Source organism: Sinocyclocheilus rhinocerous, unplaced genomic scaffold, assembly GCF_001515625.1.
Source record: "Sinocyclocheilus rhinocerous isolate Xijiao unplaced genomic scaffold, SAMN03320098_v1.1 scaffold1458, whole genome shotgun sequence".
Classification (NCBI taxonomy): domain Eukaryota; kingdom Metazoa; phylum Chordata; class Actinopteri; order Cypriniformes; family Cyprinidae; genus Sinocyclocheilus; species Sinocyclocheilus rhinocerous.
In genome coordinates, this window is record NW_015633180.1 from 129,127 (window position 1) to 151,996 (window position 22,870).

Genomic DNA, 22,870 nt, shown 5'->3' on the forward strand with positions numbered 1-22,870 from the left:
CTGTTTTTTTTTTGTGTGCGTACACACAAAGGGTGTATGTGTATTCATACACTGAATAACTCTTTCAAAATCATGGTGTTGTCATCCTGGAATATGTAGGTTAGATGAAAAGCTACTCACTGCATTAGAGTTAAAATAATGTTGCCAAACATATACCAGAAACATATTAATCACTGCAATAATGATCTAATTGCTTATTTAAATCAATATATGATGTCTTGTTTTCACCGTTATATTCTGTCAGGATTAAAATATTGTCGCGAATTTGGTATGCTTTAAATATAGTCCTATAGCATTAATCTCACAACATTATATCCCGCATTCAATATTATAATGAATATTGACAGATTAAAATTAAACTAACACATCGTTTATTTCCAAGACCACATACAACATTAATTGCAGTCTTTGCATTAATCTACAGTAAGCGGAGCAACTATGAAATGTGCAACAGCAACAATATATACTACTACTACTACTGTTGTTGTTTTTTATAAAACTGTGCATACTCACAGATTTTAGATGATGGCGACAGGAGCATATGTGAGTGAATAAGATGAAAGTAATTGAGAGTTGACAGAAGTGTTACCGTTTATGATATGTCCAGAAACATGCACGCATCCAGGGTGCGATCTAGTCTGGCTTCTCAATATGTACAGTATCAGCGGATCATGTGTGTGTGTGAAGGGAGCTGCTAGCCGATGATTTCCCCAGCACATCGCGAAAAGAGCTGAAGTTTTCACATGGAGTGTTATAATGCATATCCGCACTGACACGGAGAATGATAGCCTATAAATCAATTTAAGTGCCAACATTTAGAATAAGTTCTTAAATTTGTCTCTTAATAAGAGCTTTGCAGTCTCACCCATAAATCAAGACAATTCAAACACTCATGATATTTAATAAATAGTTCTTGTTAGGCACAGTCATCGCTTTTAACCTACCGGAAATAAGTTTACCCAGCGTGGGTCAGTCTGGAAGCCAAAAACCCGGAAATATGAAATTGGTCTATTTAGAAGTTTAGGGCCAGAAAAATATTAATGCTTTTATTCATCAAGGACACATTAAATTGATCAAAAGTTAGAGTAAAGACATTTATAATGTTACAAAATATTTCCTTTATAAATAAATGCTGTTCTTGTGAAATTTTTATTCATCAACGAAAGAAAAAAACTGTTTTCAACATTGATATTAAGAAGAAATTGTTCTCAAAGTTTTGAATGATGGTTTATATTAATTTATAAACAATTTTTGTTTTTTTTTATTCATAAATTAGAATTTTATACAGACTTTATATAATTGATAAATATAATCTTATTTTCACTTTTAAAAAGGCTCTCAGGGATGTGATTCTTCCAGATTAATCCAAGGGTTTCCGCGGGTCCTTCAAAAGTCTTACATTTAGTTGTAATAAATTTAAGGCCATAAAAAGTCTTAAATGGAGCAAGAATGTCTTAATTATGATTTCAAGAGGTCTTAAATTTGGGGAGGAAAAGACAAAAATTGCGATATGGATGAATGGAACGATTACATTTCAAAAGGCTATGAATTTATTAAATAAAGAGGAGCGCTGCACCTTTTAAAGTTAGCTGCTGCGCTGCTTTGTGTTCTGCCGTTACCGGGGAAACCGCTGTATTTCTGCCGCTTCAAAAGCGCCTCCTGCTGGCAGAGGTTTTTACGCTGCAAACACGCAGAGTTGTAAATGTGAACTGGGACCCGTTCTTCGTACATCGCTAACTCAGTTAGCTGGATTTGATTGTCGACGATTTGACATGATCTTGGATTATTTGGTTCTTCGAAGCTCATCCTGGACTTGCTGTCATAGCAACAGGTCCGTAAGCTTAAACCTGCTCGGGAGCAGGCTTATTTCATGTAAACAGGATTAGATTGCATCTTTTTAAGTGGAACTGATATTTAAAATCTATCCCAGCCACTGCTACACTATTACAAGAGTACCCTACTAATCCGGGGACAATAAATTAAAATAATAATAATTTAAAAATTAATTTGAAAATATTATTATTATGTTGTGTAATCTATAATACTATAGACAGCCAGTTTTACTCATTGAAAGATTTATTCGTGATAAAATAATAACTCTATAATTGTATTAGAGTCTTACACACATACAGTTAATCTGAGTCGTGCATTAATTTGAGTGCTGACAGCTATTATGGGAGTGGCTTGATGGAGCGCAGGAGATGCAGATAACTTGATCTTGACCCTTAAGAAACTTTAATAATTGCTGTCACGTAACAAATCTGTTCAAATATAAAATTAAATGAATTGCTAATTACTACATTGAAATAAAAATGTAAAGCCTGTACAAATATTAGAAATCGTGAATATAAATAATTGGGAATCGTGTAAAAAATATAAAATAAAATAAAAACAGTGCACATTTAATGTATCTATTATTACATTTATGTAGTTTTGTTCACTTGACTGTTTCCTTATAAAGGTCCAGAAATTTGTCAAGTTTTTCGTCAGGTGTCTTTTTTAATTATATGATGTCATTACGTTGCTGTCTTGCCGCCAGCCAATCGCTGCATTGCTGATCGTTGGCTTCATGGAGCACAGGAGATGCAGATAACATGATCTTGACCCTTAAGAAACTTTAATAATGCTGTCACATAACAAATCTGCTTCAAAGATAAAATTACATGAATTGCTAATTACAACATTGAACTAAAAATGTAAAGCCTGTACAAATACTAGTAATCATGAATATAAATAATTGGGAATTGGGCCGTTCAAAATTTCAATGGTATTCCATACACTTAAGCTTTAAAGCGTTTCATCCAGGTCTCAAACAATGGAGCATCCAGCAAACAATGGACAAACTACGTAATTACACCATTTACAAGCATTTTATGTTCTGAAAAAAGTTTTCATATCGGCGGCATATTCGCCGATACCGATATATCTGCGACAGGCTCATATCGGCCGATAAAATCGGCAAAACGATATATCGGTCGGGCTCTACTTTTTAGTTTATTTAATAAATGCTTTAATAAATTTAAGAAATATATTTGATAAATGCAAATAAATGCTTTTCATTGAACTTACTATTTATCAAAGAATCCTGAAAAATAAAATGTATCACCATTTCCACACAAAACATGAAGCAGCACAACTGTTTTCAACAGATAATAATCAGAAATGTTTCTTGAGCATCAAATCAAATTGTAATGATTTCTGTAAGATAGTATGACACTAAAAACTGGAGTAATGATGCAGAAAATTCTACTTTGCATCACAGGAATAAATTACAATTTATAATATATTAAAATAGAAAACTTTTTTTAATGTAATAATATTTCACAATATTGCGGTTTTTACTTTATTTTTGATCAATTAAATGCGGCTTTGTTGAGCAGAATTTTTTTTATTTCAAAATCATTAACTGTTTCTAAACTTTTGGCAGGTACTTTAATATTAACAATTCTATTAATACATGTTATATTATGTTAATTATTATCATGTTTATTAAATGCTGTGTTTTATTTTTACAGGGCAATAGTATTTATTAATATTAAGATGTAAGATATATCTTTTAATGTGATAAAAATGTTTTTTTAAATAATAGGTGCCGGGGACGTGGTCAGATTTTCAAGTTTTTTTTTGTTTCGTTTTTTTTTTCTAGCTGATCACGTCTGGACTTTATTACAGTACATTTGTGAGTTTGAAATTCATGAAATGTATAAAAATTATTTTAAGAAATGTATTTTTTTTTGTTTTAAGGTTTAATTTAAACTTTTTTTTTTTTTTTTTTTTTGTGCACAAAACTCTAGTCTCTTTTATGTGTGAGGTTCAGACGTCAAACTTAATGCTCTTGCTGACCTCTATGATAGATAAAGAACTTCATGCTTCATTTTTCAAAAGCAGATTATAACTTGTTTTGCCTGATATGTGTACCCTGTTCATCTCCAGTTTGGGCAGTCCGAGTGGACCACGCACTGGATGCTTATGGTCCACCATCACGCAACCGCCAATTAAGAGACGCCGGGGACGTCCACGACGAGCACTGCAGCCCCCAAATCCAGAGATTCCTCCACCCTGCAACCCAGAGCTGCAACCCAGCAACAATGTCCCTGAGCCCAGCCCCCTCCCCTCTTGCCTCTACAGTGGCATGGACATCATGCAGGGCCTGGACCCCAACACCCAGCTCAACAACCTCAAGAGTTCCATCAGCACTTACTTCGGAGCTGCAGGGCGCCTGGCCTGTGGGGAGAAGTACCGTGTGCTCGCTCGCCGTGTCACTAATGACGGCAAAGTACAGTACTTGGTGGAATGGGAGGGCGTCACTGCCTCCTGAGTTTCACATGGGTCTAATGTACTTAATTTCTTGACAATAAATACATAACCTGTAATGAGAGAAGAGCAGTGATCGTGCCCAAATGTATATGGTTGACTGATATAGTTGAAGGTCCTCAGGACTATAATGAAGAAATGGGACTTTGTAGAGTTTTGTGTATGTGACCTGTCTCTGTGGAAATTGAAACAGACTGCCTTCAAGTGGACTGGATTTACACATTGAAGGTGGCTGTAGTTTCAGGTTGAAGACATGATCAATTCACTACTATGTGAAAATAACCCAAGTCCTTGCTTTTTGTCTCTGATGTGTAGGTGCCTTAAGGGATTGCAAAACAGATCCTATATGCTGCTGGAGACAAGATTTTTTCTCCTTATTCAGTTAAATATTTTCTCATAGCTCGAATTGCCAAGAGGAAAGAGCGCTATTGTCAATAGGGCACTTTTATTTACATTTCAACTGATTGCACAGAAGCTCATGTACATCCAGTATTGTGTCATCTCAGTTTAAACAGCCTAGCTTGTGAATTTGATTATAAAATGAGATTATGATGTTAAAAAACAATGGAAAATGGTTAATTATTCTCCTGCCACAAAACATAAAATTAAATAAATGAGTAGCATTAATATTTACATAAGATCTTGGTATTTTTGGAGACATTCCACATTTCCAGAAGGCTAATCAAAGTTTTTTTAATATATATATATATATATATAATTTTGTCTCAAGGTTTTTTTTTATTTTTTTATATATATCTGTTAAAAGCATATGACAGAGCGCTGTAGCGTTAGGAGGTCTTCGTATATCCTTCCCTTAAAAAAAAAAATCTGTTAATATCAGCCATGGGAATTTTAAAGTTTTTTTTTTTTTTTCTAGGCTAAGTGCTGTTTTAGTTTATTTTCCTCATTTATACAATTTTAAATCAGATGTCTAATTTTCATTTTTATAATGGAGGGTTAGTCTTATTTTTTTAATACTTTCTGTTATACTATGCAACTAATTCAACAGACCTGTGTATTTTTGTTTTGTTTTGTTTTGCAGCTTCAGCTTCATGTTACAATCAGAAAATGGCAGCAATATTTTTGTTACAATTGACTCAGGCTTTTTGTAGTGCTATTTATTGCATTCAAACAGTGTACACTAACAAATTGTCAATTCACATGAGCACTCAGGATAATTTACAACTTCAATCTAAGATTTGATAGGACTTCCAAATGAGATTTTCAGTTCTTGGCTGTGTATTTTCATACATTTCTAAAATTCTTAAGTTGTATGAAATTTTTGGTGGAAAACCTTTTTTTTTTTTTTTTTTTGGGACCTGAGAATGCCCTGTTCTCAATAATATTACCTAACCACTTGAAGAGGGTGGAAGTAGTATTGGAATCAGGCAAGTTTTGGACTACTCAGGATACCTCCTGATTTTGATACAACAAATTCTTATAAATATTAAGCTCTTATGTTATTTGTATGAAGCATAATTCAGTTGGTGTACCAGTGTTAGTAAAGCTTGCTTTGGATTTTCCTGGCTTTGAGCAGACTCCTTTAGCCAAAGAATAAAGATCTAAAAATGTATCGGTGTAACTGGTGTTTTTGAATGCTTTGAGATGTTTTGGACCCATACTATTTGGTCAAAAATTAAAGAAATAATTTAAGAAATGTCAATGGCCCTGCTGTATTTGTGGATGATAACATTGACATCTACACATCTTCTGTGCTATTTTATATAAAATGCTGTATAGATAATGTGACCATTATGAAACCGATTCACATCTTTCCTAACAGCAAGCCGTGGATGACCAAGAATGTACTTTTGCTGAAGGCCCGTAATTCAGCTCTCCGACCTGGTGACATGCAGCAGTACAACACAGCCAGGATGAACCTAAAGAAGGGCACCAGGGATGCAAAAATTACCTACAGGCAGAAAATCGAGAATCATTTCACCAACTTGGACCCCCGCCGGGCATGGCAGGGGATTCGCTACATCACTGGACAGAATAACAGTAGTAGCCTGACCAACAGCAGTGCTTCAGAGGCAGAGCAGCTTAACCAGTTCTTCAGCCGCTTTGAAGTGAAAAGAACTGGGACTATCAGTCAAGCTTCTGCTGCAAACAACCAGACATTTGTCATTCAGCCTGCTGAGGTGATAAGGACTCTACGTAAAATCAACACATGGAAAGCAGCTGGTCCGGATGGCATCCCTGGGCGCGTCCTCAGAGACTGCTGCAGAGCTGGGTGAGGTATTTACAAATATATTCAACCTTTCTCTGTAGAAGTGCACTGTTCCAACTTGCCTGAAGACGTCCACAATAGTGCCAGTGCCAAAACAGGCTGCAATCTTTCAATGATTACAGACCTATTGCATTGACATCTGTAATCATGAAATGTCTGGAGAGACTGGTTCTGCATCACATCAAGGCTGCTCTGCCACTCACCTTGGACCCTCACCAGTATGCATACAGGGCCAATAGGTCAACAGATGATGCTATCTTCATTGCCCTCCAGACTGTACTGTGCCATCTAGAACACCAAGGAACGTATGCACGGCTGTTGTTCTTGGAATTCAGTTCTGTTTTTAATACTTTTTTACCTAGCAGATTGTTCTCCAAGATGTCTGATCTAGGCATTCAGCATAACATCTGCCTGTGGATCAAGGACTTTTTAACAGAGCGGCCACAGTCAGTGAGAATGGGCTCACATAATTCCTCAATTTTGACAATCAGCACAGGAGTCCCACAGGGATGTGTGCTAAGCCTGTTTCTCTATTCTCTGTATACACATGACTGTATACCATTGTATAATACCAACACTATTATCAAATTCGAGGACGATACGACTGTGGTGGGGTTGATCACCAGAGGCGATGAGTCTGCCTACAGAGAGGAGATAAAGAGGCTGATGGTGTGGTGCACGGAGAACAATCTGGCCCTGAACATCAAGAAAACAAAATAACATTGATTTCAGGAGGAAACAGGATGTACATACACCATTGTATATCAACGAAGAGATGGTGGAGAAGAGTGTTCAGTTTTAAATTTCTGGGCACACATATCTCAGAGGAACTCACATGGACGATAAACATCATGGCATTAGTTAAGGCACAGAAACCTTAACTAATTATTTTATTTAATTATTCCTTATCAATTGTTTAAATAATCTGTAGCTGGATACGTTGGCAAATCTATAACCATTGCCCTCCACACTGTACTGTGCCATCTAGAACACAAAGGAACATATGCACGGCTGTTGTTCTTGGACTTCAATTCTGCTTTTAATACTATTTTACCTAGCAGATTGTTCTCCAAGATGTCTGATCTAGGCATTCAGCATAACATCTGCCTGTGGATCAAGGACTTTTTAACAGAGTTAAACTTTTTTTTTAACATTCTCACAGTCAGTGAGAATGGGCTCACATAATTCCTCAATTCCTCAATTTTGACAATCAGCACAGGAGTCCCACAGGGATGTGTGCTAAGCCTGTTTCTCTATTCTCTGTATACACATGACTGTATACCATCGTATAATACCAACACTATTATCAAATTCACGGACAATACGACTGTGGTGGGGTTGATCACCAGAGGCGATGAGTCTGCCTACAGAGAGGAGATAAAGAGGCTGATGGTGTGGTGCACGGAGAGCAATCTGGCCCTGAACACCAAGAAAACAAAATAACTTATTATTGATTTCAGGAGGAAACAGGATGTACATACACCATTGTATATCAACGAGGAGATGGTGGAGAGAGTGTTCAGTTTTAAATTTCTGGGCACACATATCTCAGAGGAACTCACATGGACGATAAACATCACGGCTTTAGTTAAGAAGGCTCAGAAGCGGCTATACTTTTTAAGAATGCTCAGGAAGGTTAACCTGTCACAACGGCTCTTGTTGTCATTCTACCGCTGCTCCATCCAGAGTATCCTCACATATGGTATGCTGGTGTGGTATGGAAGTAGCTCTGCAGCTGAACGCAGGACTCATATCACCCTGCACATAACTTATTTGAACTGTTGCCATCTGGGAAACGTTACAGGTCTATCAAAACACGTACCACAAGATTCATGAACAATTTTTATCCTAAAGCTATAACCATACTGAACACTGAACTGAAAATACATTCTTGACATGTAAGAATAACCAGTCATGTGTAATTATATTGAGCATTGAGCACTTTATTTTACTCAGCACGGTGTAAAATTATTATTATTATTCTTTATTTTTTTCCCTTATGTGTAATATGGTATTTATTTAATTATTCCTTATTAATTGTTTAAATTCTTTAGCTGGATACGTTGGCAAATTCGTTGGATGTAAGTACAATGACAATAAATAATAATCTAATCTAATGTATTTGCATATTTATTTACTGTATGCATATTAACACATTGGAGAAAAATAGAAAAATGCATTCATAACACGCAATTAACATTTTATGGCCCTGCTAATTTATTTGCTGCAATAAATAATTGACGGTGAATGTATCAAGCGAACAGAGATTGTTTATAACAACCAAACATTTTTCCCTTCAAATCTATTGGCAAACTTTAACCTAACAAATAAACAAAGCAATAACGGCTGTTGTTAACCATCATACAGTACAATGTCAATAAAAATATAAAGGAAACCGCAACAGTGAAACTTTACCGCTGTAATATTCGCCGCTGACATTCGCGGCCCTAGCACTTCAGTGTTACGTCACGACTGTTGAGGACGGTTTTTCGTCTCAGCCAATCAACTGAAGCGACGACGGCAGCGCGTTTTGTTTAGATCTCAAATAATGCAGTGAATGCTAGGCTAAATCTTCTGGAAATAAGGTCTTCTGCATAACTGCTGTTTTTGAACATGCTGATGAGCAGGTATTCAATAGTATAGAAATATCTTGTTAATTAATCCACCGAAAAGCAGCGGAGAGCTGAAAAATTATGATTGAGGGTCAGTCGGCTCCTTGACAACCTGTTGAATATATGAAATGAAGCCAAATCATTTGAGTATACAGTAACATTAGGTATGATAACTCGAAAGTGTTTAAAGCAAGAACTATGGTGCGAGTTCAGTGTTGGTTTTTAGCCAAGTCCATTTAAACAAAGATAACATTTATTTACAGCGCTCTTCATGACAATCACAAATGTTCAAAGACAACAGGGGGCTGGTAGAGGATGTTGTTTCCTTGAGAAATCAGCTGAGATTAACCGAGAAAAACCTACAGTCGAGGTGAGGCATTTAGTCTGTTGAGGATTGCTGAAATGTATTGTGGGTTTTGCTTGATGATAGCTCTTTCAGATTAGGGATGGGCGTATCGATACAAAGTATCGATATATCGATACTGACGCGAGTATCGAAAGTATCGATACTCAAACATCAAACAAAAAATATCGATACTAAGGTGCATTTTATTTACCAGTGGTTTTGTTTATTTAACAAAAATAATAATAATAATAATGCGTACAATATGCATTGAATTGGACGAATAACCTTTGTTAGCGAGTAATTGTGTAGGATAGAACTATTTTCCTGCTCATCTGAACACACGCAAATGTTGCAAGACAGAACCAATCAATCACAGAGAGCATTCACTCACTGCTGACAGTGCATTCAAACAGGGCTGCGTTTCCCAAAAGTATCATAAAAAAGCATTAAAGCTTTTGGGAATGGCAGCCCTGAACAATGCTTATCAGAGGACAGAAAAAAAAACATAAATGTTTGAGTTATTTCACAGTAAACAAATTGCAATTGTAGCCTACATAGTTTGTGCAATTACAATTATTTAAATTGAACGTTGAAAGATAATATTGATCATGTAAAAGTTGCATTTTATGCATGCAACAGCCATTCAATGGCAGTCCCTAATGGCAGTACAAAATATTGCACTAAATCAAAAGTTCAAATGTTACAAATAAGTTAGAATATTAATGTTGTAATACTGGTAGCACTAATATAAAAATGTGATGATATATGTTACAAAAAAGTAACAATTTTGAAATACGTTGATGGTTGTATTTTTTTGTATTTGATCTCAGTATTCCTATCAATGTTGTATAAGGATTTTTTATGCATAATAGTAACCCTAGAATGTGATCAAACAGTTTAAAATAGCTGGGCTAAGATATATAACAATTTTTAAGACTGCAGAAATATGTTAATTCAGTATACACATTATCCCACCGGTTACAATTGTGACTGACCATAAAAAAAAATTTTTCACACACTTTTCCAAAAAAAAAAATAATTATTGATTATTTCAAAGGGTTACTAATGACACATCATTTGGATATTTTCATGTCTGGGAAAAATTTGGGATTAAACGGGCTAAAATGCGTTTTCAACATAAAGTTAAGTGGTTTTCATTACCCATTTTACTCTTAGTAATTTAATAATTTAATAAATTTCATAATTTAAAAGTTTAGTGCAGAAGTATCGAATCGGTATCGATATCGACGATACTGCCTTGAAAAATATCGGTATCGTATAGAAAACAAAATAAGGGGTATCGCCCATCCCTATTTCAGATATGATTCAAGATGCAGTTATGTGTCTGTTGTTTAAGTTATAGAAATGTCACTTTGGTCCACAAAATTTTAAATGTTGTTTGTTTTTATATTTTTTGTAAATATTTACTGTGGTATTATTATTCACGTTTTGTGATACAACACTACTGGTAAGTATTATTGAATTTCTCGTATTGTTAGCATTTCATAATTAAAAGAAAGGTTGTACTGGCACTCAATTCAGTCAATCAGGAGATGACATCAGTGGTGAGGATAATAACAGAAGTGCCGTGGACGGACTCCCAGGTCGTCTTTCTTTAGAGGACCTTCAGAATCCTGTTCCTGGACAACCAAGAGGAGCATATTCACACCCTGAGCAGAGGGTGTGTGCACATATATCCATCTTTGACTGCAGGGTAGGATGCTGGGAAGATATAGCAGATAAATGGACTAAAGTGTTGTTACCTTTTAAATTATTAGCTAAGTTATCAGTAAAATAGACACCCAAACCCACTGATTTTAAAGTAGTTTTTTTTGTGTGTGTTCATCTGTAGTCAGACAGAGACATGGAGACAGAGACGTCTGTACTCAGAGGAGGAAGCTCAACACCATCAGACAGGAGAACACATCTCTGGCCATGGAGAACAGGCAGCTCATCAGTGACATAGAAACTGCTCAGCTTGAGTTAGTCAGTTCAAGGTCCAAGGTAATGCTCCTCACATAGCGATTGGTTATGGTAGTGGAGTTATAGAAGAGGTACACTAAAATTTGGGGTAGGTTAGTTTTTTGGTAACACTTTATTTTAAGGTGTGCTTGTTGCACATGTTACATGTACTTACTATTATAATAACAATTATGCATAATTACATGCAAGTACCCCTAAGCCAAACCCTAATCCTAACCTTAACCATATAGTAAGTACATGTAGTTAATTAAAGGTCACATATTTTACAACTTTCTGGAGTTTTATTTTAAAGGGGTCATATGATGCGATTTCAAGTTTTCCTTTCTCTTTGGAGTGTTACAAGCTGATTGTGCATAGATAAGATCCCTGAAGTTGCAAAGACTAAAGTCTCAAAACCAAAGAGATATTCTTTATCAAAGTTAGGACTCTGCCACGCCCCCCTAAAACGGCTCGTTCTAACACGCCCCACATATCTACCTCACTATGTGGAAACATTTGCATAATGCCGCCCAAATGTTCACGCAAAGAAAGAAGGCGTGGCTTCAGTAACCGCAGTTAGTGTTGAAGCAGCCATGTCAGGGAGACGCTGTGTGTTTCTAGGCGAAAGCAAAAGCACTATATTTGGCCTTCCGAAAGTAGATGCATTAAGATTACTTACAACAGAACAGCAATGCATTTTATGGACGACCGTTTCGTGAACCTAGGAGAGGAGGTAATTCTGACTTTGCTATGACAATCTGGCGCTTCTGAATCAACTACTGTTTTGTTATTAGTTTAAGTATTTGCTATTGACTGTTCAAATGCGGAGTTTTGCGCATCGTGCGTGCGTACGTGCGTGCATGCGCGCGCGTGAGAGAGAGAGAGAGAGAGAGAGAAACGAGTCGTTTGTTGTAGTTTTTGAAAAGTGATTTCAGTTAAATAAAATATCTCCTTTTGAAGTGGACTTTGAGCTTTGTAACTTTGCAGATCTTTTTCATGGTCAAACAGCAACATTACAGACTAAATAAAGTTGAAAAAGTGAAAAAAGCATAATAGCACCCGTTTAATATTACTCAGTACTTAAATGTACAATTACACTGTAACAATGACACCTTAAAGGTCCCATGGCATGAAAATTTCACTTTATGAGGTTTTTTAACATTAATATGAGTTCCCCTAGCCTGCCTATGGTCCCCCAGTGGCTAGAAATGGCGATAGGTGTAAACCGAGCCCTGGGTATCCTGCGTTGCCTTTGAGAAAATGAAAGCTCAGATGGCCCAATCTGGAATCTTCCCTTTATGTCGTCATACGGGGAAAGGTTACCTCCCCTTTCTCTGCTTTGCCCGCCCAGAGAATTTGGCCCGCCCATGAGAAAATGAGCTACTACAGTGCGAGGCGAGTGCAATATTTTTTTTTCCTCGAGAGACATCATGGCTTGCAAACGAGCGAAGCAGGGCAGTTGCCCCGCCTCTCTCCTCCTCATTAGCATTTAAAGCTACAGACACAGAAATGGCACGTCCTAAGGAAAGCTCATTGTGGGACTGGCTCGTAGTGGCTGAAATTCTGCACCAAGGCTGAATTTCGGGAAAGAGACTTCAGATACAGTACTAGGGACCACTTAGGCCTATATAAAAGCATCCAAAAAGCAGCATGTCATGGGACCTTTAAAATAAAGTGTAATTGCTTTTTTATGTTTTTGAAAGAAGTCTTTTATGCTCATCAAGGCTGCATTTACTTCAAAAATAGAGTAAAAGCAGTAATATTGTGAAATATTATTGCAATTTAAAATAACTATTTTGATATATTTTAAATTAATAGTAATTTATTCCTTAAAAAAAGTGGGCGTAGTTCTCATAGTAATATGACATGTTGCGCTCTACTTTTGTGTCCTTAAATGCTCAATTTTTGGGGTCGACAGCTTATAAAAACATAGTTCTGTTTTTTTTTAGCTTGTTTACTGTACACCTTGTCACAAAGCAGCTTTTAGACATTGTTCTGTTTTTTGTTATAAGTCAGAAATGACAAGGAGGCAGTTTCCCGCAATATAAAGTCAATGGAGAGGGTTAGATTGTCCTCCCGCCATCAGCTCTATCCCCTGACCAGAGTCGAGCGATGGCTCTAGCCCCAGACCAGCGTCAAGATAGGGCTACAGTACCCACGTTTAGTCCACGGAGGGCTCCCGTTCCTGAGTTTAGCCCACGGAGGGCTCCTGTCCTCGAGTTTAGCCCAGAGAGAGTTCTTGTTCCCGAGTTTAGCCCAGAGAGAGTTCCTGCCCCCGAGTTTAGCCCAGAGAGGGTTCCTGTCCCCGAGTTTAGCCCAGAGAGGGCTCCAGTCCCCGAGTTTAGCCCAGAGAGGGTTCCAGTCCCCGAGTTTAGCCCAGAGAGGGCTCCAGTCCCCGATTTTAGCCCACAGAGGATTCCAGTCCCCGAGTCTAGCACCGAAAGGGCTCCAGTCCCCATGTCCAGCCCAAGGAGGGCTCCAGTCCTCACGTCAAACCCAGGGAGGGCCACAGTTCCCGAGTTAGGCCTATGGAGGGCCTCTGAAACCGACATTCTCCCCAAGGATTTTTTTTTGGGGGGGTGTAGTAGGGGTCCGTCCGCAAGCTGCCTGTTCCGCCATGGCTCCCCGAGCTGCCTGATCCGCCTTGGCTTCCTAGTCTGCCTGCTCCGCCATGGCTCCCCAAGCTGCTTGAACCACCATGGCTTCCTAGTCTGCCTGATCTGCCGTGGGTCCCCGAGTTGCCTGATCCGGAACGGGTACCGCCCTGGAGGCCGTCCGTCCCTGTAAGCCTGTCCTGAGAGGCCTCCAGAGCCCACCCCCGGTGGAAGTGTTACGGCGCGGGGAGTAATGTCAGACTGTTTCCTATTAAGTTTCATTAGTTCCAGGTGTTTCTCGTCATCCCATCATCTAGTCATGTGTATTTTTAGTGTTTCCTGTTTTGAGTTCACTGTCTGGTATTGTATATGTCTACCTCCTCTGCTACGTGTGTTTTCCTGGTTCCCTGAATGTAATTAAAGTCTCCTTGTTGATGTACTCCTGGTCTCCTCGTTCCTCGCTCTGCGCTCCCTCACAGTAGCGAACGTGACACCTGTACAGTCTCGATCAAATGTGTGATGCTTTCCTGAACTTTTTTCTGAGTAAAACACCTCATACCTATCAACACCATACCTCTGTTTCCACTACTGAACCTCTCTCTTTATGCCTTACTCACAGCCTCTCTAGTTTTGACTCTCTTGTCCCCACAGTGCTTGATGAGATAATCAGGCTGTATAATTCCTCTACTAGTCTTCTTGACCCTGCACCTACCTCTTTACTGAAGAATTGCTTGACTGCTTTGTCACTACCCATCACTCATTTCATTAATACGTCAATGTAATCTGGAACTGTACCATCTAAGCTTAAGATTGCTGTTGTTACCCCGGTTCTTAAAAAGCATGGTGTAATGAAATTAACTCATTTGTAAGGGAATTAATTATTATTAATTCATTCAGGTTTTAAAAGGACTCGAATCTGAAAATTCTGAGTCAACCTGATTAAAGCTGAATTCAAATCTGATAGTTTACACTTTAAATCAAGGGTCGTCCAGCGAGCCGGTGATTCTTAGTCAATAGTGTAAGTGGGTCCGTTCAAAGACAGAGATCCTACAATGGTCTTCATCCTTCATCCCCAAGTAGCTACAGACCTATTTCAAACCTCTCTTTTCTCTCTAAGATAGTAGAAAAAGTTGTTGCCTCCCAGTTACAGGCCTATTTAACAGAACACAACCTTTATGGGCCCTTTCACTCTGGCTTTTGTCCATTACACAGTACTGAAACAGCCCTGGTTAAGGTTCTTAATGATCTCCTTCTAGCTTGTGGAGCTCTTCTAGATTCTGGTGCTCTTAGCACTCTCCTTCTGCTAGACCTCAGCTCAGCTTTTGACACTGTTTGTCTTGAGATACTCCTGTCACGGCTTTCAGCAATTGGAATTTCTGGCACAGCCTTTGACTAGTTTTCCTCCTATCTGACAGGGAGGGAACAATTTGTTATAATACTAGAAGCACAAATCATCCACCAAATCCATCAGTTCTGGTGTACTTCAAGGTCCTGTCTTGGGCCCTCTTCTTTTCACTATTTATGTTACCAATTGGACAAATAATCAAATGGTATGGGGTTAACTTCCACTGTTATGCTGATGACATTCAGATTTATTTTAGCACACCTTCCACCTCAGTGTTTCCTCTTCCTACATTAGCAACTTGCATCAGACTTGCATCAGGGAACTCAAGCTTTGACTGGAGGCAAATTACATTAAATTTAACTCAGGTAAAACTAAGGTAATACTGATTGGCTCTAAAGCTGTTGTATCTAAACTATCCGGTCAAATGATAGATTTGAATGGTGAGCTGATAATGCCCTCCAAATCTTGTTCACATTGATTTCACTTTAATCTAATAGTCTTATTGGTAAAGTGGTAAAGACAGGTTTATTCCACCTACATAATATCTCTAATATTCAATCCTCTCTCAGACAGCAGGATGCTGAAACTGTTATACATGCCTTCGTCTCATCTCAGCTAGATTACTGTAACTCACTTCTTTATGGCCTTTCAGCTAAAAATATCAAATGATTACAATATGTTCGAAACTCTGCAGCCCGCTTGATCACTCACACAAGAAAGAACGAGCACATTACTCCAATTCTCTATCACCTTCATTGGCTTCCGGTTTCCTTGCACATGAACTTCAAGGTACTAATTCTCACTTACAAAGCTCTCCATAACCTTGGTCCTACATATTTATCTCACTGACTTCAGCCTTATGCTCCTGTTCGCTCCTTACGATCTTCTAGTGCAGGATTGTTAGTCACCCCTAAGTTTAGTCTGGTGACTATGGGAGCCAGGTCTATTAGTGTTGTGGCTCCCAGGTTGTGGAATGCTCTTCCTCAAGACGTCTGTCAAGCATCCTCCCTTCTATCCTTCAAAAACCTCTTAAAAACATGCTTTTTTCTCTGAATATTACTCTTCAGTTCTCTGTCTGTAAATTGTAACTTGTTATGAATATGTTATTTATTTGAATCCCTCTTTGTATCTCTAACATAACTTTGTAAGCGACCTCTGTGTATTACTTTCAGCCCTTGCTATGTGTATTGTGTTTATTTGGCTCTGTTCCTTATTTGTCTCTGTAAAGCGACCTTGGGTGTTGAAAAAAGGCACTATAAACTGTTATTGTTATATTGTTATTATTATTATTATTATTATTATTGATGTCATAACTCAAGCCACTGGTGACACAACAAACTCCTCTCTGGTTATGTTGTTAACTGATGTTTGTTTGTATAGATCCGTCTGTTGGGATCCACTTTGGGAGCCAGGACTTCCAGTGTGTCTCACATGAAGGAGCAGATTCTGGGTCTTGAGGCAGAACTGGAAACCCAAACCAAAGCTTTAGAGTAGGTACATCGTTTCTACCATTTCATCCTCATCAAAAAATCAGATTCTTTTCTCACAGATATCTGGAGCAGCATGTTCTTGTTTCTTCAGGACTGCAGAGCAGAAGTTGGAAGAAAGTGAACAGACAGTGATGCAGAGTAACAGGCTGGTGGAGAAGCTCAGAGATGAGCTGAGAGTTGTTAAAGCCGAGTTAGCTGAAAGAACACGTCTGGGAAAACGGTACGAGATTAGTTATGCTATGGAAAACTTTAGACTAATTCATCCTGGGAGCAATAATCCCTTAAAGCTGGAATTTTCTCAAATTTACAAGTCTTTTTGTAATTCCTGAAAGCCCACAGCTTAAATTCTGAGAACATGTTTCTTTCTAAGTGCTGAGCAGCAGAGAAACCAAGCACTTCGAAATGCAGAGAAGCTCACGGTCACCTTTAAAGAATACAAAGAGGATGTTTATGAAAAACTCAGGAAGGTAATTTAGCATAGGAATCTTAAACTGACATAATCAGAATCATTCTGTAATTACTTATTTTCATGCTGTATGTATCATGCATGTCCTGCATTTGTTGGAGGTGTTGGAGAGTGAGGGCCAGCTGAAAGTCAGCCTGATGGAGTGTGACAGGGAGAGAGAGGAGCTGGAGAGGAAGTGTGCTGAGGTGGAGAGAGAGAAGGATGGTCTACTTCACAACATCTGGTAAGACCATGTGATATACTGATATAAACTATATACTGATTTGGGTTGTGGAGATATGAAGAACATCCATCAATGATGGTTAATATATTGTCAATATATTATTTAAAAAAAAAAGATTTTTAAAGATTAAAAAAAAAAAATGTTTAAAAAAAATGCTTTTGAAAGGTCTCTTATGCTCATCAAAGATACATTTATATGAACAAAAATACAGTAAATTGTAAAATATTTTTGAATAGTTTTCTATTTGAATATTTTATTGTAACTTATTCCTTTGACTACAAAACTGAATTTTTTTTAATTATATGATGAATAGAAAGTTCAAAGGAACAAGATGTTTCTGAAATTAGGGCTGGGCGGTATATCGAGTTTGTACGATATATCGATATATTTTTAATAGGCGATATGGTATGAGGCAATACCGCCTATATCGATATACAGTAGTTTGATACGAGCACATCTGAATAATGCATAGTCCAATTTGTCCTAAACATGAGACATGCTTTATATTAAGGGCTTTAAAATAACTGGTAAGATATAGTTAAGATGTATAGTTTAAAGCGGCTCGCCCTGTCAGATGTTCTGACCGACACATGTGCTGCGACAGAGAGGCTACATGCTCTGTTTAATGTGTTTGAGATTTTCCTCAGTGCATAACTTGCATTTCACAGGTATATTCTCCATCTGTAAATGTTAGAAAGTCATGGAAATATTTCGATTTTGCTGTCAGGAGCCTTTTGCATTCAATTCTCCGCTAAACTTCACAGACTTCTTTTAACAATTTAATGTCTCCTTGCTGAACATTTTATTAATTTCTTAAAAATCTTACTGACCCTAAATTTTTGAACGGTAATGCATATTATATGGGTGCGTCTCAATCAGCTCCCTAGTTCAGTAATCAGGGCACTGATCAGGGAGTCGGCCATTTTCATCTCAATTGTGAAATCCTTCCAGTGTACTGGAGAGTTCGCTGCCTGAAAAATCCCACAATTAACCGCAAAAACCAGGGAGCATCGGTGCTCACTTTGCTCCCTTACCGGAAATTACATTATATATAATTAAATGAGTATTTAAAGTCACAATTTATACAGTAGATTTATAAGGGAAAGTGAATACCCTGCAAACATCATAATCATAATACCTCTCTGCTTTATATTTGCTGAATGAAATCCAATATTTGTTTTGTACTAACTTTGGGGTGCTGATTCCAAAAATTAAAGCTGATACACATATATAATTTGAGAAATAAACAAAATTGCATAAAATATTAAGATTTGATTTCTGAAAATATATTTTGAATTTTTTTAATTGTTTTGTACTGTATTGGCAATTTTTCCTCACAGTTTTAATGCATTTATGTTTAAGCCGATCATTTGACCAGATTATTAGCTTCTAGTTTTTTTCCAACCCTGCTCCAACACACATACCATGTAGTTTTCAGATAAGCCTGAAGGACTTGATTAGTTGGATCAGATGTGTTGAAGGGTTGTAGGGTTGAACTCTGCAGGGCTCCGGCCCTCCAGGAATTGAGTTTGACACCCCTGTTCTAGACTGTTCTTGGAAAAGATAAACTGCTCATGCTAGTTACTGCCGTTTCTGATCTCTGATCAGTGAGCTGAAGGAGATTCATAGCCGCTCTGAGTCTCTCTCCACTGAGCATGTGCAGCTGCAGTCTCAGGTTTATCAGCTCTCAGATCAGCTGAAACAGCTGCAGAGGGAGCTGGCTGAGAAGGAGGCTCAGCTGCAGGAGGTGACAGGGCTGAGGAAAGAGAATGAGGACCTGCGGCTCCTCACGGCATGTCAGGAGCAGAGGGTGGCTCATGAAAGAAAGAACAGGACAGAGCTGAGCTGACCAGCCTAGAGAGCATACTGGACTTACTACATTTGAGAGAGGTGCTGGAATACACACACACACACATCCTAAATAAAAGTAATTAAATGTTCACATTTTTATTGCTTTGTGCACATTTAAAGGAATAATTAACCTAAAAATAAACATGTCCTCTTTTAAGGCCCATTCACACCAAGAACGATAACTATAACAATAACTATATTAGCGTCCACACCAACGGATGATAGCATTCTATGCCACTTAGCTTGAGCACTTTAAAGCAGAATGGATTCTTATTGGCTGTCAATGTTTTTATCGTTCATCAGCTGAAAAAAAAAATCATTTTGAAAATGATTCTAGCAACAGTCCTCTGTGTCGCTATGGTTGTAGTTGTGGTGTGGACTTATTTCTGCTATTCTTTAACTTTCAGAATGATTTTCAAAACTGTATCTTTATAGTTGTCATTGTCGGTGTGAACAGGCCTTTACTCACCTCCGCCTTTTTCTGTGAATCACAAAAGAAGATATTGGAGTTTTTTTTTTTTTTTTCAATCATTGAAAGTTATAGGGTCTAAAACATGATTTCACTTCACTGATTTTAGTTATATGGGCAAAAACAGTTCTTTAAAAATTATTTAAAATATCTTTATGACTGTGGAATGACTTGTGTTTCAGAATCGGGAGGGTGCACTGTGTGTGAACCCTTGTTTGCTGCCTGCACTGTCTTACACAAGCACGACTGAATCTCTCAAACACAAACCTGGTGAGCATATAACTCTCAGCACGGGATACTGCTGCCATCCTGAGACTGTCCACTTTCATTTATTCATGCAGTTTTTTGTTATTTTGTATTATTTTACTGGACAAACTGTTACTTTAATCTCCCCCCCTGTTCATATAGGTGAACATTATCAGAAACTGTTGGCGGTGCTTCAGATGGTTGAGAGGGAGAAGACCCGGCATGCCAGTGCTGCTCAGGGTCTACAAGAGAGACTGACTAGAGCCCAGGAGGAGATCTCCTCCCTGCAGACCTCCATCACAGAGAGATCCTCTCACTACCAGCAGCTCCACGACCAGCTACTGGACAAGGCTACGCAGGCCACCTCCTTAGAGAAAGAGGTCAGTGACCCATCAAATTAGTGTTTCCTGTACCAGAACAGTGTCACAGTAGTTTTGTAGGGTACCATGGAAATATTTGTATTGAATTGTCTATGCTGGCTTCATGTAAAAAATGTAAACTTGAATAAGTGAAAATAGAATCACAAACTCATGAGTTTGTTTGTATGTATATGCACTGCTTTTGGAAACATATTTCACATGTGACATGAGTCTTGTATGGAGATACGCATAATTCCAAGTAAATAGATTATGATCCACAAATAAATATAAAGAGATTAACAAAAATTCAAATTAATTCAAATTTAAATAAATTAACATGAATTAAATTCACAAATAAATAAAATTAGATTTGTAAATAAGAAAACATATTCACAAATATCTTTTTATGTCACAAACACAACTTTGCGTGGCATTGATTTGTGAATCGCGTCCTGTGCATTTGTAAATCGCTTCATGCATTTGTGGATCGGTCCCCGTACATTTGTGAATGGCTTTCTGTGCATTTGTGGATTTTGAAACATTTCAAGCGTCAATTCTACTCAAGCCAATCAGATAACAGCCATATTTCGCTAACCAATCGTTCTCGCTATAGCCAATCACGTTTTGCTTTACAGTTAGGGTGGGAGCAGATTCATTTTGCACCCCTGTGGAACTGCTTTCTGTGGACACTATGTTCAGATTGGTCTGAAGTGCTGTTTGTGTGGTTAAAATAAACAACCTGTTTCCAAAAGACTGTTGGAGTGTAAGGCTTCTTTATATTTCCATCAGGATCAGTTAATGAGGACAAACTCAGGATTATACACAACTTATGATCATTCACAGATCCCAAGCATGATCAGTAACACCCTCGCGACGCGTCCAAAGCAAACGGAAATCATTATAATCAGCAATACTGTCTACACTGGACGAGGCGCGACAATGAAAGACAAATGATTCGGACATTTGCTTTGATGCGTACAGTTGCAGTTACTGCTGTTGCATCGTAGCGCGACAGCGAACGGGGTAGACAGGGCTTAAGACATGGCACAATGGCTTATACGACCTTTTAAAGCACAATCGCGGTGACAAATATAGGGCATAATAACACATATAATATCAAATATGGTATAATACCAAAATGACCATCTTGGTACCAGCCTAAGAATCACTGCAGCGTGCACTGGGGATTTGTGAGTGGACAATGTAAATAAAAACTGCATTTACTTAAGATGCTGTTAAGTAACTTTTACAATCAAAACTAGTAAGTCTGATTCATATGAAATATTGTTTGCGTGATCAAGTGATTTAACCAATAAATATCTCTTGTCTTACATTTATATGCATTTATATTCAACACACATGCTCCACATTTAAAAAAGAACCCATGTATATTTTTTCCTGCCCAATCAATGGCAATAACTTTGTAGTACTTTAGGCATTTTAACTTATTACACAAACTCACATATATCATGAGGTTGAATCCAGTTATTTATTAGTCAGTTAGCCTACTTATTGACGCTTTTCTTTCCATCTTGAATAACATGAGACTTCCATAACGCATTTGTATACAGTATAGCGTTGTTCCCATAGCGAGAACGTGCTACGATTGGTCAGCGAAGTGTGGCTGTTATCTGATTGGCTTGAGTAGACAGTGGGTGGAGTCCACGCATTTGTGAATTTGTCAGCGTCTTGACACCAGAAATGTTTCAAATCCACAAATGCACAGAAAGCCATTCACAAATGTACGGGGAGCGATCCACAAATTCATGCAGCGATCTACAAATGCAAAGGGCGCAATTCACAAATCAATGCCAGGCAAAGTTATGTTTGTGACATAAAAAGATATTTGTGAATATGTTTTTTATTTGCAAATCTCATTCTATTAATTTGCCAATATGTTTAATTTTTTGTTAACTTCTTTACATGTATTTCTTTATTTCATCTATTTATTTGGATTTATGCAACAATTCTATCTCCATATTCTTACTTGGTAAACCAGTTAAGTCATGTAATTAATTTATAATAAAAAAATTATAGAATGTTATCTGTTTTTATAACATTTTGACTGTATATAGTATTATAGAAGTCAAATTTATGTACCAGAAAGTGATATGTTAATGTACAACTTGTTAAACAGTTAAATACTCATTAAATATTAACTAATAAAACATAAGCAATGGCATGTACTACAGTTCAAAAGTTTGGGGAAGAGTACGTTTTAATTCACAGGGCTCGAAATTAACTTTTTTACTTTGTAGCACTGGTGCTCCCAACTTCAAAAAGTTAGGAGCACCAGCAAAAATTTAGGAGCACTCGCCAAAAATTTATGAGCACCACAAATACAAATTATATATTAACAAATA

The 22,870-nt window shown here is 37.6% G+C and overlaps 1 protein-coding gene and 1 pseudogene across 3 annotated transcripts in view; both read left to right on the forward strand.

Annotated features, from left to right (window-relative positions):
- LOC107743365 (metal-response element-binding transcription factor 2-like) overlaps positions 1–5,009 on the forward strand; it is a 20,643-nt gene extending 15,634 nt beyond the window's left edge. For 2 of the 3 annotated variants that reach the window (XM_016556545.1, XM_016556546.1), the window contains one exon: positions 3,934–5,008. In XM_016556545.1, the coding sequence (XP_016412031.1) occupies positions 3,934–4,318 (385 nt within the window). In that variant the 3' untranslated portion in view covers positions 4,319–5,008. Of the gene's footprint in view, positions 1–3,933 lie in introns of all 3 variants that reach the window. The other variant, XM_016556544.1, reaches the window with a different exon arrangement.
- Positions 5,010–9,311: 4,302 nt separating this feature from the next.
- The window catches only part of LOC107743366 (coiled-coil domain-containing protein 18-like), a 40,085-nt pseudogene continuing 26,526 nt past the window's right edge, over positions 9,312–22,870 (forward strand).